This window comes from Amphiprion ocellaris, chromosome 14, assembly GCF_022539595.1.
Source record: "Amphiprion ocellaris isolate individual 3 ecotype Okinawa chromosome 14, ASM2253959v1, whole genome shotgun sequence".
NCBI lineage: Eukaryota > Metazoa > Chordata > Actinopteri > Pomacentridae > Amphiprion > Amphiprion ocellaris.
Window position 1 is genome coordinate 8,329,335 of NC_072779.1, and position 16,056 is coordinate 8,345,390.

Sequence of the window (16,056 nt, forward strand, 5' to 3'; positions counted from 1 at the left end):
TAGTAATTTCTACATTTAACATCTAGCATCTTTCAAATATTCACACAGAGAAGGTGTCGTTTCAGTTGAAATTCATTTATTGATAATTAAACATTTCAAAGAACATAGGACAAAATGTAATTTAAAACAACATGGTAGTATTTGTGTTCATTGTCATTCATACAGGTTGAATGTGGCATCAAAAATCGTTTTGGGGGGAGAATGGGAGTCGAGCGTTGAACCAGCAACCGATCCTGAGCCAGGTTATTCAACTCTGAAATGGAGGGCCTACCAGTGTGCTCTTAAGCAAGGCACTTAACCCCGAAGTGGCCGCAGGGGCGCATTTACAAAAACTAAAACAACCCGTCCTACCTAAATGTCCTGAATCCAGCTCTGATCGGCCGTGATTGCCTGGTACTCTTCAGTGACAGGCTGTTTGATACTGGATGTACTAACGACGACACGCCTGCTGCAGAAAGCGTTCAGATTTAGACTAACGGTGGTCAGATGTCCTCAAAAGACTGTGTGAGTGGTCACGTTGGGAGCAGGAATGTATGAGCAGAGTATGCTTGCAGGGGGGGAGACATGTAGGGGGGCAGGAAAATCAAAAGCAGGACAAAGTTTTATCTCCCACTGAAAAAATAGATGGGAGATACATTTCCAAAAATCCTGACAAATCAAAATCCCTGAAGGCAGGTAAGGAATAAGAAGTAATGGACATGGTTGTATTTGTACTGTATGCGTGTGTTTGTGAGTGTGTACGCGTGTTTCGGGGAGGGGCAGGAGTGTGTGGTCTGAGTGTTTACCTTAGTGGGGGGACACCCCATCGTCCACAGCAGTTTCAGGCCTAACGCTGCTGTTTTCCCCATCCCACGCTACAGCTGCGTGTGGCGTACGTCCAGGGCAAGGGCTCAGTTTGGCTCCCTCCCACTCTAGCTGCAATAATCAGCAAGAGGAAGAAGGTGGCTGGAGCAGCAGCAACAACAAGGCATGCAACTAACAGTTCACATGGAGAAGGTGGAATAATGTGGAAATGTAGAGAGGCTATGTGTCACTTAACACGGCACCGTCAGATCAGGTGCCGAATGAGAAAACAAGATGAGCAACTAATGTGTGGTACAATCACATCAGAGCAACTACTGTAAGTTATAAAAATACAGGTGGAATCAGGTGTGCATTAGTATCATTTGCACGTGTAGCCTGCGTTAAATGAGTAAAATGCAATGAACCCAGCTAAAGTACATCAGGAGTGTGGAGTTGGACAGTTGTCTGGGTGTGATATGAATACAGAGAAGGCAGTAATCCTAAGCCATGATTCAAAATGAGGTGTGCTTCTGGTAAGATCAGAAGAGAGAAGAGGAAAAGGTCATCGGCCCTTATCACTGCTGCCCGAGAAAATCAGCGGCCTTTACAAAATCCAAAACAACCTTCATATCACCTGCAGCACCAAAAGTGTCACCTCAGATCCACTCGGACAATAACACTACGGTATACACACCAGCCACGCGCCACTGCACTGCATTTAGGCAAAAAAATACACATACTTTTTCTCTGTTCCAATGGTTAATTGCCATTTTCTCCAGTTTTTAACTATCCACTTCAAATCACTGGAGGATTTAACTGCAGGCTTTGTTCACACACTCATGCCGCAATGGCTCAGCTCCACTCGCTGCATGCTACAAGCATGACGATAACCGTTTTCAGACATACAAACTGCTTGTCTCTTTCTCAAGAGAGTTTGGTACAACAACTAAATTGTACTTCTCCATCTGGTTTCCAACTGTTTAGCAAGAAATACAATCACTTCATCTTATGATTAACAGTCAATATTTTTTTTTTTTTTACCAGAAGTTGGTTGGCATCACTTTCTCAGTTTCAAATGAGGTTTCAAGTATTTACACAAGTACCAAATTGTACATTTTCTGGTTTGAAAACTAGCTCAACATTCCCTCTAAATCAACAATAATTTCCACAAGAGCAGAAACATGACAGCAGCTCATGAGACTCAAACAAAAGCTAATGATAAAAAACGTCAAAAACCAATTGAAAAGTGATGCTCACTGGCCACTCGTTGCTTGCCGACATTCTTCCTGGCTCTTTTAAACTCACATATGTACAAAACCAACAAAAACACATCTCCTATCAAATGGCTGGGTTCTGCCTAAAATTAGAGAAAGATGTGGATGCATTCAACTTGCTTTTCACACAGAATGTTCTGATGACAATTCAACACCAAACTGAAAGAGAAAGAAAGTACTATCAATGACAAGAAAATGACTTCAGTTTTTGTTCTGACATTTTAGAGGCAACCTTTAACCGAAAACTGTCACAGGATATATTTAACTCCTGAGGTTGGGACTCATGCTTCATCTTGATTTCTGTCTAGACATCAAGATACACAGAAAACCTGGGCTTTAAAAGAAAAAAAAAGTCAATTATGAGAAATCACTTCAAGAGAACCCATCGTGTATGTTAATTTAATCACCGACGACACGTGCCCTGTATTTTCACCCTGTGGTTATCAGTGTCAAGTTCAAATTTGCCTTTCTTTCCCAACAAAGAAGCTTCAAGCATGCTTTATCACACAGTGGTCATATTCATGGTAACTCAAGCAAACACTCCCAAGTTACCAGGAAGACTTGTGTGATTAGAAGTTTACTCCAAAGTCAATCTTCTCACTGTAAAAACAGGTAAGCTCAAAAAAAAAGTGCCAAAACCAAATCCCTCGGTGCTAGAGTTAAGTGGGCTACACTATAATCAGAGGAACACCATCAATTCCAAGTCAATTTGTGATTTTTGCCACATCAGAAGAACTCCACGATCCATCATTTTCAGAGTGAATTGTTAGTTTAGCTCTAAACCTCTCAGTTCAGGGAAATCAACCTGAAACGTATTTGTAAGACAATCTGTTCAATTTAGCAACACATTCTCATTTGGTGACAGATTTAAGGTTCTTCAGTGAAAGCAACTAAAATCAGTCTGACGCACCACTCATACCTATTTTCACCGTAGTTCCGCTTTCTCTCGTCGAGTTCCATGCACCACATGTACCAAAAGTCTGGATGAAAAGGCTGTTACAAAAGGATGAATGCAACTGAAGTCAAACCAAGGCCTATTATATACCCCGCAAAAAAGTATTCATAAGCCACTACAAGTGAGTGACCTTGGACACACTCACTCACCAGTTTATCAGGTAAACTGCAGTCTCATTCAACAGTCCTGCAGTAAATTCTAAATAAATTCTAATAAATTCTTTTATGAGGGTGGAAAAGTTCAGTTTCTGTTGCTGCATGTTTAATTTTACTTCATGACCTTTTACGGAGGATGTAGTTTGTTGTGTTGTAGAACTGTACTGCATTATACAGAGAGATGTTTCTACTATTTAATCCACTCTGACTGATAAATAAATTGCTGGGCAAAATAATCATTTGTCATTATAATACAATACAGCTTAATAACACTACAAATTGCAGCCTCCAAAAAGATCAATAACTTGACACGAGTATATATTTGAAATTGGCCATCATTAAGGAGTATGTGTTTGTAGAGAATAAATAGTTTTTGGGGAAAAAAACAAAGGCCATATAGTCTAATTTTGCCAGGATGCCAGTTCATCTGTTTTAATCAATTAAACTTACTAATTTGCTATTTATTAAGCCGTATTTTTCATTCTGTGGCTAACCTGAAATGTGCGATGGTGCAGTTAAAGATTTACTGTGATAAATAATGGACTGGACAGTTCACTATGCAGCATGGAAATTATGCTCACATTTTTATAGAGAATATATAAAAGGCCTTGTTCCAGCACAAAAAAAGCTGCTCTGAAGAGATCCAATGCTGTGTTTGAAGTCTAACCTTGACCCAGGCAATGTTTGAGCATCGTCAACATTCAACAAGGATCCAGCTATGCCTCTATCACATCATAACAGAAACTATGAATGCTTGACTGAATTCCAATATTATCTGGCCCCCTTATCTCCATTTGTCCAGCAACTTTGCCAACTTATATAATCACCCACTCAACTCAGTAGCCATTCAGTGATGAAGAAACTACAGATCAGGTTAGCCGAAATAAACAAAAGGGGGGGATGCTTCAAATTTAAAGCACATTCGAATTACAACTTTGCTCCCTCTCTGAGTTTCCTCTTTAAACTGTCCCTTATGTAAATACACATGCGCGCACACAGACACACACACACATCTGCAGTGTGTAAGGAGCGTGTGGGGGGTGGGACTATCGATAAGGGGGTTCTGGCGTGTGGTAAGGGTAATCATGGCGCTGGGGCATGGGTTGCCCGTGTGCGGGTGTCTGCTCATACGGTGTGGATGTGGAGTAGCTTCCCGCTGCTGCGTAAGCTCCTGAAGAATCATAAGCTCCTGACGCTCCGTAGCCTCCTGACGTGTCATAGCCTGCCGAGGCGTCGTAGCTTCCCGACGAGGCGTCGTAGTTCCCGGATGAAGCGTCGTAGCTCCCGGACGAGGCGTTGTAACTTGCCGAAGTGTCGTACGTCCCTGGAGGGGGATAGGCTCCCGACGCGGCGTATGTTGAGGGGGGTGCTGAGTAAGTCCCCGGGGGTGCAGGGGCTGTGGTGGATGCTTGTGCCTGTGTGGTGGCCGGTGGAGGCGGAGGAGGTGGCGGAGGAGGATTTGTGTAGGCATACTGGAGGTACTGGTACTGTTGCTGGTACTGTTGATACTGTTGGTATTGATGCATTTGCTGGTAGTATTCTGTGTAAGACCTGGAGTGCGGGTTATAATTTGGGAACAGAAGAGAGAGTAAAAACACCAAAATTAGCTTAAAAATGAAATCTTGCACAATATTGGACAAGTGTCCAATATAGTTTTTTTTTTTTTTTTTATTTTTTTATAATTTTCTGTTTCCGTAAAGCACTTTGTAATCACTTCTCCAAGTGCTATATTGACCAAAATGTTGTTTTTCTTACTAGAAGTACTGCATCATGAGTGTACAGAGGATTAATGGGCTTATTTTTCTTCTAGCTCCATCCTATATTAGAATGTACTGTGTGTACCTAGCAACAGGGTCTGACCCTTCAGGAGCTGTGGTGGCGGCTGCAGTGTCTTCAGGTCCTCCAGGTGGTGTCGGCAGAAGGGCGCGCCGCTTTGGTCGTATCTGAGCGAACGAACCCGGAACAGGGTCAGGAAGTAGAGGGGCTCGGTTTCCTCTGATCGGGCTGCGGTCCCGCTCATTTTCTGACGCTGCTGCTTTTCTCCCTGCCTGCTGCTCTGCCAGAACCTTTCAATCAAAATATGTCAGTGAATATATGGAAAAACTCTGTCAGTGACAAAATGAAGTACACGATACAATTTTACTCAAATATTAACAGACCTTCTGTCCCTCCTGAAAGAACTTGGCTCTCGCTGCCTCAAACAGTGTTGTTGGATCTGGTGCAGTCTGTGGCTCTACCTCTTCAACAGCTACGGTTGCTGCGGTATTGTGATTGGCCATATCTTGGTACACCTGGTCAGCAACAGATCCATACACTTGGCTGGCAAGAGCCCCGTATATGACCCCATCTGCACCTTTAGCACTTGTGATACCCTTGAGAGCAGCGTAGGTGGGGTCAAACGATGTGGTGTTGTAAAACGAATTATGGACACTTTGCTGAACCTGCAAGGAAAAAATGAGACGCTCACTAAGTCTGGTAATAGACTCAAATCTAATTTAGATAAACACTATAGGATAACACAAGACTGTGGCCTGGAAAGAGTGAAAGTACATTCACAAAACATCTGATCAATCTCATTTATCTTCCAACAAATGGGGCAACCGTGTGCTGTTTTGTTTTATTCACAACTGTCTCAGTTTTCAAAGATCATAACTAGGAGGTTTCCCATGGCATTGTACATTCCTGCTAGAAAATGAACTAACTTGTATGGGCAGTCCAGCAGCAGCGGCTGCAGCTGCAGCGAGCACAGCTGCCTGACTCTGATGATGCTCTAGTGATGGAGGTGGTCTGGGAAGAAGACCCTCTCTGCCACCTACAAGAAAAGAGAAACAGAAACCAAGAGACCACAGGTATGAGTTGTTGCATATTATTATTTGCAAAACACAAATGTATTCTTCATTTTCATCTGCTGTCACACTACCTGCAGGTGAATTCCCACTTGTAACAATCTGGTTGATCAAAGGTTGGGCTTTGGACAGCTCTACAGCCAGCTGACGGCCCTTGAACATGGTCCCATTGAGTGCTTCAATAGCTGCCAGGGCATCCTCCTTCCTCTCCATATGCACAAATGCATAGCCGACATTTGAGCATAATCGTGCTGTTGAGTGTTCAAGAAACAGGTAGATCAGTGTTAGCGTCAAAGAGGTTTCAAAACCAAACATGTGGATCCCATATTTTCAAAAATACTTCTTTTGGTTGACTTGTTTACTTGACAGATTAACACTTGCTGTCTGGATGCAACTGTTGTCTAATACAGAACATTATAATCTAATGAGATGATTGCTACCTGACACCGTTTCTATGCAAACCACGTCACTTCAATTAAGAAAGTACATATTTCTACAAAGGCAAACTTTTAACAAAACCTCCCTGCACATGCTTTTGCTCTTTTCGTAACAAGCTCTGTACTTTACCTTTGACTTTATCACAGTCTAAAACCCTTCCAAAGGTTGAGAACAGTCCATGTAAGTCATCTGCTGAACACGTTGCACTGAGGTTTCCCACAAACACTTTGGTGGAATTTGGTGGGCGTGCACGAGATTCCTCGACCACCAGGGGTCTGCCTCTGTACTCTTTGCCATCAAGATGCCGTATGGCCCTTTGGGAGCAAAAACGCAATTTTAATCATCATCACATGTACGACAGATGGCATGGCACTAAGAGTAACAACTTTTTAAATTAAGTTACAAATATTAAAAACAAATTACAGAACACATGAAACCAAAACTAATACTAGCCTTTATTTGTTTTACTAACTTGTTCATAAGACTTTACATGCAACAAACTCTAGATAGACTGGAAAAACCCAAAGTCTCTTTAGCTGATTAGCTTATGACATTATTTTCTAACAATGCAATTTTTTACTCATAGTTTTTACGATAGCGTTGCATTTTCATTTATGTTTTGATTTTTCACACCTCAGACCTAGTTCCTAACAAAAGATTATGCTCAAAGTCAGGAACACAATACGTAATTTGCAACGTAACATTGTTTAAAATCAAATCAAAGTTTCAGGTTGTATTATATATGACACAGCCAAAATAGTGGGTCATCCAAAAAATTGAAATGCAGAAAGAGCACGATCAGGAGGAAAATCACAAATTAAAACATTTGTAGGCTGCAGTGGAATCGGTGACTATAAGGGGCAAGCACGGAGAAAGACTTAAGGAGGTTTGCTCTGTTTTTGTGAGCCCAAAAATATATATGGCTGTAATAATTTAGGATGATATTTGTGTTGTTTTTTAAGCAACAATGTTAATTAGTTTAAGACTGGCAAGATTCAGCATTGCTGAATTTTTTTTTCAATATTTTGAGACATATAAAGAATACACAAATAATGATTTGTAGATATTGTTGAAATGCTACCAGAATTAAAGGATGGACTAAACATAACATTCCTGAAATAATAATCATCTTTACTCCACAGATGACAATTACATTTCACAATTATATAACCAATATTTTTCAAGAAGAAATTAGTTGGCATTTTGCTATGATGCTCATTTCTCTAACAGTTGTTGCAACAATATCTGTAATTTCCACTTGAATGTCCTCTAGACAAACACTTTTTTTCATATTTTGCTTACACAGTGTATTTTACTGTTTATATACAGGCTGTATATATGCAATACACTGAGTATCACTAGTATAAACATATAAACACCTCGTTAGGATAAATACATTTCCATTTTTAGCTCACGTTTACCTCAAGTTGGCCACAAGTGAACAAACTTTTGAAAATGGACAGGTTGTGTACCAGAATTTGCTAAATTTTCTCAGTTCCTGTAATTGTACCCAGGGAAAAGCACCGAAACCTATCAAATGTTAGGCCTCAATAAATGTTAGAGTATAAATTTCCATACTCTATGTAATATTATTTTCAAGTTATGCACATCAATAATCCATACATGGTCTCTATTTGATAACATAATGGAGTATTGCATACCTGTCTGCTGCCCCCTCTCCCTTCAGGGTGACGAAGGCATACTGTCTGAGCAAGGAGCAGGTGTTGATCTCCCCATATGGAGCAAAAAGCTTGTTTAGTTCGTCATGAGTTGCATCTAAAGGAAGGTTCCCCACAAACAACTTCACGTTCTCGCTCATCTCTGTATTAGCCAGGCATCTGCAAAACAATAAAAAGGGACGGAGGGGACGTTTGGTTAAGTTTAGTACTTTGAAGAACGCTAGCTAGCTAACACGTTTGGTTAGTGCATCTCAATAGGAATATCCAGAGAGGCCCATCATAGCTTTTTGTTTGTTTGGTTTTTTTTTTCAACTAAGGCAGTGTTACCAGATGGGGTTAATATTTATCTGTAGATTTGCTGTGTGGCCATTTAGCAATAATCGCACTGACGTTAGCAGATATTATTAGCTAAGCTAAATAAAACCGCTAACTTTCGCGGCGAAATTGCATCCAATGAAGTTACAAGCGGTCTTTGTATTTGCTAGCTCAACTAACACCAAACAAAGGGAGCATAAAGGGTATTATTAAATTGTTTGTGCGGGAAGATGTAAGCTCGACCAACTGTTAGCTAAAAACTCCTGACAGTCCTGGCCATCTTGTTAAACGCCAACATGAACGATGAAGCTTTAGCTAACGTTAGCTAAGCTAGCTAAAGCTAACGTAGTGGTTTTACCAAAGCGGTAGAAACGTTTGCTAAAGCTGAACGTCTTTAGCTGCTATGAGACGTCACAGAGTACATTAACCGATACTGTAGCGTTTTCAATTGTATACAAAAACAAAGGAAAAGCTTTATTTATGCCAGCAGAGTACACAGACGGCTTACCCAACGCGGTCCTGGAGCTGTTGTATTTCAAACCTCACATCCGGCTCCGGGTTCTTGAGGCTCTGTGGCGGCCATGGGGGCGCAGTTTCACCGACAGAGCTCAAGGTGCTGCAGGACACGAATTTGCACGTTACACACCCGCAGAAAGATGCTTAATATACAGATCAAAGGCGGTGTTGGGATCTCGACACATTGGGAGTTTAGCCCAAGCAAGAAATATTTAGATTATAACCTGATAACTGCACTAATAACACGTAATTCAGGGTAAAATGCACATAAATTGTGGAACACTGTGCACTACTAGGCCCTCCTGTTTTCTATCTATGCTTAACCCACATTATCACAGCTAGTGCAGAGTGTGACTGAGTTACATAGCTTCATATGGGTGTGATTTGGAAATACTTGTTTTCATAAATGTTATCGGACAGATTGTTGCATGTAATGCTGAGAAAAAAATATATCCGCAGTCTCATGATAGCTCATATAACTGTAGCAGCTTAAAAAAAACAATAAAACGTGATTTCATTGTTACTCAGTGACCTATTGCTTTAATTAGCTAGTTTTTTAATGGTTATGCGTAGTTATAGGGACGTATCTGCATACACACCATAATGCCACTCCTGCAAATATCTTGTGAGATTTAAGTATCTCTGGAAAAACTAATCCATTAACTAAATGATTTTGACCTTTTATGAACAATAAAATAATATTGCAAAAATTTTGTTCAGCTATAGTATTTTCAAGGTCTTGAAACCATTAGAATAGATCGAGTTTATTAATAGTAGTAGTAATGGTAGTAGTGGTAATAGCAGTAGTATTACTTTTGTGGAAAATAGATTCAGCGCTATACACAAAATATTCAGAGATATGGCCTCAGGTGGACATGTTTACTTAAGATCAATAGGCTACTAATTATTAAAATGAGATTTTGTAGGTTGTACATGTGAATAATAACTGTTGTGACTTTGCTAATTAGTTCTGTTGCTATTTATATCAGCTACAATGTAACAATGCAACAACAGAGCAACTTCAACTAACTCCTGAAATATCATGACTAGAAAAAACAAAAAACTACAAACTGAATTTCGGTGAGTTTGGCGGCTGGCACGCAGCGTGATGACGCATCTTTCCAGGTGAGGTCAGGTGGGTTGTGGGGGGCGGAGCCAAACATATCTGCAGATCTGTGAGTGCACGTCATGACAGGCCGTAGGGGAAGAGAAGTTGTCTTTCCATCGTAGGAAAGTTGGTGGAAGAACAAAAAAAGGAGCATGCCATCATAAAGTGGATCGGAGGGGATAAAAGAAGAAAAAAATGGAGGATCGGGGCACAGAGGTAGGTCTTGTTTATATAGAAACAGCCCCATTAGATGGGGCAAAAAGTGTTGTGATTGTAACGCAGGAAGAGTGTGTAACATACGTTGTGGAGGAAATGTGCAGGATTTGCAGGAATGCAGACAGATGTTGACATGTAGGCTGTGCTGTCAGATTTAGTCTATTGATGTACTTAGAATTATAAAAGAAAACAAAATCAGCGGGATTTGCCTTTATTTGAGTATTAAAAGTTGTGTTATGGCATTTGTGTAGTCTGTTAGTGTCTGTAATTTAAAGATCTCTTTCTGAAACTTTCCCATTTCATTTAAGCTCTGTCTGAGCTGCTGCACTTTACCATGTCTGGACTTGCTGTCCAAATCCAGGTGCCTTTATTGCGCAGGTGTGTGTGCTGCAATCTCACCCATCCTCCTGTTATGTCACTGCACCACAGAGACATAATAACCACATAGCGTGGGACTGTACGATCATTTGAAGTGCTGTCAGTAATTATTTGTTCTGTGTGCGGTTATGTTTTAGACGGCACAGCAAGAAGAGCCTCTGTATGATTTCCCAGAGCCCTCCCAGGACTCACAGCGCAAGTTGTTGGGGCATCAAAGGGGTCGAGGATCCCTGAGAAGCATCAGCGTACTGGACCGTCTCCTGCTCACAGTCCCTGTCTGGCTTCAGCTGTCAATCAACCCTGCAACTGCACTGCATATACTGCGAAGGGAGCCTCCAGGGGTCTGAAATAATCAAATTTCTCTCTCTTTCCTTTTCTATTCCATGTCTCTCATACCCTCTCACCTGCACCTGGTAATCAGTTGTGTCTTCCTGCAGAACTTCCTGGTTCGAAAGTCTCGCACATCCCAAAGAAATGTGCTTTGTGTGCGTTTGGCGGATGACAGTGTGCCGTCCTTCGTTCAGCAGTTTGGCATCATAGAGGAGCAGTCCTGTAAGAGTAAGGTGTCAACTCTCATCAGTGATAATATGAGACTTTCCTCTTTAAAGGAGAAATTTGTAGTCTGCTCACCTATTCAGACAGCATTTTAACATTTACATTTACAACTAGGGATGTCCGATATTGGCTTTTTTTTTTTTTTGCCAATAACCATTATGCCGATATTGTCCAACTCTCAATTTTCGATTCTGATATCAACAGATACCGATATATGTGGGCTATTTAACTAATTTTACGTAACATCACATATCTCCCGTCGTGGATTTAGCACATCATGCCAAATTTTATTGTGATGCCCCATGGGATACATTCTCAAATGCAACAAGGCTTTCCAAATGTAAACATTGTCTTTGCAAAATAAGAAAACTACTTCAACTTAAGTTATGGAAAAAATGCCATATTTATTCCTTTAAAAAAATAATAAAAATTGTCTCAAACAACAGTTCACACTCTCCCTCCCTCCTTCCCTTCCTCCCACTATGAGTTTGATAAATGCCAGCGAAATCCAGGCATTATTTTATCGGTTTTAATGACAGGCAAGAAAACGATCACGATATTGACCAATATTACATTTTTATGCCAATGTCGGGTATCCCTATTTACAACAACCATTGTTCAATGTGTTGGATTACAAAGTCAGTGCAAAAATATGTCACTATCAAATCACAAATTGCACTATTTTGACTCCATCTGCTATCCTATTCCAATTTCTAAACCCATATTTATATTTACTTAACGATTCAACACAAAATTTAACAACATACTTCTGTTGCAGGTGAATGTTATATTAAAATCCACAGTGGAAAAATCCACTTACCAGCGTTCAGTGATTTTAAGATGCTTAGTTTCTTGAATTGCATTGTTTTAGCTGGTTATTATATATGTATGTACTTAATTTCTTCATCATTTATATATCTGAGCATGAAAACAGATGATTCATTTCTTTCAAATCACTGCTTCTACATATTTCACTTCGTGTCTTCATCACTACTCATGTATGTTTTACCCCTATAGCTAATTATTCTATGAAGTGATTGATTTCCTGGTCTCTTTAAAATATTTTCACGCAATCAGTGAGTGACCGGAATGCAGGAAATCAATTAAAAGACTCACAGCTCAAAGTACACTATGATTGCTGTAGTATTACACATTATTTAACACGTGATTACATAAGGATTGCTTTCAGAGTGTCACAGTGTAAAATATTTTAATTTCTTGTACGCCCAATATCTAAAGAAGTGAAACCTCAGAGGAAGTAGAACTACACTGTTGATTCTAATTATCCTTCTACCCCTTTCCAAACATCCCCAGCTCTGTCTCTAGAGACTTCAGCCATCAGCTTCCCAGATCTCCCAAGACTCATTTCCTTCTACTGTGTCAGCAGGTACAATTTAGTCTTAGCACTTCTCATTTTCTGCAGCTGTTCTTTTTCAGTCTTCTTTTTTTTCAATTTTGTATCTTCATTTTCTCACACTTCCCACCATGTTCCTCTAAGTGTTTCATCTTGTTCTATATTTATGTCAACATCCATGAATCTGCAAGAACTAATGTCGGTGTTTCTGTTATATATTGTGTGTCAGAGATGTATTGCCATTCCCGCTGGAGCTTCCTGATGCCATTGCAAAGGCAGCGTCGCACAAAGAGCTGGAGTCCATCTCACATATGGGAATAGGTTAGTGAATTCCTTGTTTCCTCATAGTACATTTTGTAACCTCATCTTCAAATACCTCGCCCTGTAAGGATTTAGTTACACAAGGCGCACACATAGCATATAAGCAGTAATTACCTCCCAGCTGCTGCCTAGCAAACATAAACACTTTGAAAATGTGTGTGGGCATTTTTTCCTTTTGCCCACTGATTACTTAATTTCTAAATTATGCAATATCAATCAAAACCCAATAGAGGGTGTAAAGAAACTTGTGTAATCTATCTCCTGTTTTGGTTGAGACATCTGGTTTCATTGAGACTTTGCAGGTTGGATCGATTTAGGGATGACATAAGTTTCACAATATTTAAAATGTTGCCAAAAATTGTACATTTTATACATTCTGTGAAAAGTGCTTCTGTTTTGTATAGTTTATGAGATTACTGAATAATAAGAGGCAGTCAGTCTGTCAGTTGCATCCAACGGAATCGGTGACATGAATAAAGTTCTTCATCCAGCTCCCTTTGTCCAGCATTGCAGTCAAAAGTTCTTTGCTTTCCAGACGTGTCTTCTTCTAGCACCTTTCTTAACGTTGTGCTAGGCCTGCCAGGCCTTCTGACAGGATCAGGTTTCCATAAGAATACCCGACCAGCTGCATCGTTGGGGCTAGTCTACATTGCCTAATAAAGTGTGGATGTTAACCATATAGCGATTTGTTGCTGAGGTGCAATTTCCCAGAGATGTTTTGTACCATCTGTAGCATTCTGGTATAGGTCCCATCAATTCTTTTTGAGGCTGTCTTCATTAGTGACCAGGAGTCAGATCCATAGAGCCTTGAATACTCTCATTTTGGTTGTTGTAATTGGAAATACCCATATTTTTGACAGAGAGTTTAATGCTCCCCAAGCTTTACCAGTTTTTGTTTCTATATCATGTACTGTGTTGGTGTAGCCTCCAAGATAAAGGAAATTCTCAACTTTTTCGATCTCAGGCCCATCTAGTGCATGTAATGTCTCTTCAGATGTTGGGTTAAGGTGCATGAACTTCGTCTTTCCAGCATTCTGGAAGAGTCCAATCTGTCTTGTTTCTCGCTCTACCCAATGCAGAAGGTCTTCTGCTTCACTGAGTGTGTTTTCCAGGAGGACTATGTTATCTGTGAATGCAAGTTCTGAGATGACTTCTTCAGGGTGTCTTCTACTTTGACAACATTTTAAGATCAGGCCATTGGAGGACGAGATTGCATTCCTCAGTTCATAGTCTAAGCAGATGATGAAGAGGAAAGGTGCTAGAGTGTCTCCTTGAAGTACTCCGGTGTCTATGGAGAAGAGATCTGTGTTGCCCTCAGGAGTCTTGCCTAGCGCAGAAGTGTTAACATACGTGACTTTTTTTGCTTCAACAATAGGAGGAGGGACTCCATATGCCAGCAGAGACAGAAATTGCCATTTTCAACCACTGTGATGTGCCCAGTGTAACTTTTGATTATCACGAAGTGAAAATATTAGAACGTTCCACACATTTGTCTCATTTTACAGAATTCTGGAGTTCCCATCTAAATGTCCGTGGCCCACGGGAAGCACCAAAGCCCCAGAAAGATGAAGACAAGAAACCAGATGCTGTACCATCAGCCCCGCCTGCTACTGCTGCACCCCAAACAAGTTCTGCAGCTCAGCCTGACTCAGCTCCACAGCCTGACAACCAGCTCCGTAAAGCTCCTGAAACAGACACTGGCACTAAACCATCAGGTCCAAATACCGCCTTGTTCCACGAGTTTTGTCCGATCACGACACGCAGCCCCAGTGAGCTGGACTGTGGCTCCGGCATGGGCGCTCTCTGTTTCATCAACCCTCTTTTCCTGCAATCTCAGAACGCTTTATGCAGACGACGCATGTTCAAGCGCAGCCTCAAGGTTCGGATTTCCACAGAGACGTCCACTCCTCTGTCACCACCACTCGCCCCGCCGCCTCCTCCGCCTCTGATGCCGAAAAAGAAGGGGAGATGTAAAGTGCAGAAAGGGGGACAAGGAACTGCTCAACCCACTCCTATTGATCTAACAGCTGAAGATACACAGCCTCAACTTCCCACACAGAAAGCTCCCATTGAAGTGCAGCCTCCATCAGCATCTCCTCACCTCCAGCCTGAGATGCAGGAGCAGAGCCGAACACAGATCGAAGCAAACCAAAGTAAAACTGGAGTCAGAGGAAAGTTCCCTACAGCTCAGCTAACGTTAACAGAGAATCTTCCAGATGACTCAGACTACATGAAGCCCTCTCCAGTGATCAATCCTTCCCAATCCCCCTTTCTCTCTCCTTACCTGTCTCCATCTGTTTCTCCCATGGCACCTCCCCTTTTCCCCAAAATGTCCCCGTCCATCTCACCTCGTGACTCCCCCGGTGCTTCTCCCTCCCTATCGCCTTATCAATCCCCGTCTTTATCTCCCAAGGCTCCCTTTTCTCTCTCTCCATATGACTCACCCAGTAATTCACCCTCTCGTTCCCCTTATGACTTCCCATCTCCCTCTCCTCAGGTCCCCTTCTCTCTCTCCCCCTTCATCTCCCAGTCTTTCTCTCAGCTGACAGAACAGGCTTCTTACACTCAAGCTTCTCCAGAGAGGGAGGCGGAGAAGGACGAAGCAGGTGTGGATGAACAAAGGGATGAAGGCGGTGAAACAAAAGAAGCTCTGCTCAACGACAGGGAAGAAGAGGAAAGGAATTTGGTTTTACAGATGAATGCTGCATCTTTAAATGACACAGAGACTCCACAGGACTCACTCAACGAACAGGCCGATGGTACAAGCCTTTAGTGAACATCTGAGACTGGAACTGAATTAGATTATGTAATGTCAGGAAACATTCTTTAGAAACTCTTGGAATTGTAATGGAGACAGTCATAATACCGATTTATTTTTAAAATAAAGCAAAACTTTGAATTAAGTAAGTTTTACTACAATTTTTGAAGCAACTTATCCATTTTTATGACGATTTTCTACCCGACAGAGGGTCAATTGTTTCCTTTGAAGTCTGTTTTGTCTAAAAATTACATTTAAGAGTCTTGAAACTGTCGAGTTATGTCATCAATTATAATGAACCATTCATCACTAGATTTTTTTTGCATTTGAAGCGCAAATAAACATTATCTTTGTTGTAATATAGTTACAAATATGAATTATAATTGTTGGTTACCAAAAGTAATT

At 41.0% G+C, this 16,056-nt stretch overlaps 2 protein-coding genes across 4 annotated transcripts; one reads left to right on the forward strand and one right to left on the reverse strand.

Moving 5' to 3' along the window:
* Positions 1-56: 56 nt before the first annotated feature.
* Positions 57-9,081, reverse strand: LOC111582688 (RNA-binding protein 4-like). Of its 2 annotated transcripts, none has more exons than XM_023291512.3 (8): positions 8,954-9,081; positions 8,113-8,289; positions 6,581-6,765; positions 6,088-6,264; positions 5,870-5,979; positions 5,327-5,608; positions 5,028-5,233; positions 57-4,718 (listed from the first exon to the last, which is right to left on the reverse strand). In XM_023291512.3, exons 2-8 carry the CDS (start codon positions 8,268-8,270, stop codon positions 4,214-4,216), a joined length of 1,623 nt encoding a protein of 540 aa, XP_023147280.1. In that variant the 5' UTR covers positions 8,271-8,289; positions 8,954-9,081; the 3' UTR covers positions 57-4,213. The 2 variants fall into 2 exon arrangements, with proteins under 2 accessions (XP_023147280.1, XP_023147277.1); XM_023291509.3 differs by having other exon boundaries at positions 5,010-5,233.
* Positions 9,082-10,135: 1,054 nt separating this feature from the next.
* LOC111582690 (ras and Rab interactor 2-like) lies at positions 10,136-15,792 on the forward strand. Of its 2 annotated transcripts, none has more exons than XM_023291514.3 (6): positions 10,136-10,285; positions 10,801-11,004; positions 11,101-11,221; positions 12,533-12,605; positions 12,802-12,893; positions 14,399-15,792. In XM_023291514.3, exons 1-6 carry the CDS (start codon positions 10,265-10,267, stop codon positions 15,664-15,666), a joined length of 1,779 nt encoding a protein of 592 aa, XP_023147282.1. In that variant the 5' UTR covers positions 10,136-10,264; the 3' UTR covers positions 15,667-15,792. The 2 variants fall into 2 exon arrangements, with proteins under 2 accessions (XP_023147282.1, XP_035813682.1); XM_035957789.2 differs by having other exon boundaries at positions 11,101-11,215.
* The last annotated feature ends 264 nt before the right edge of the window (positions 15,793-16,056 follow it).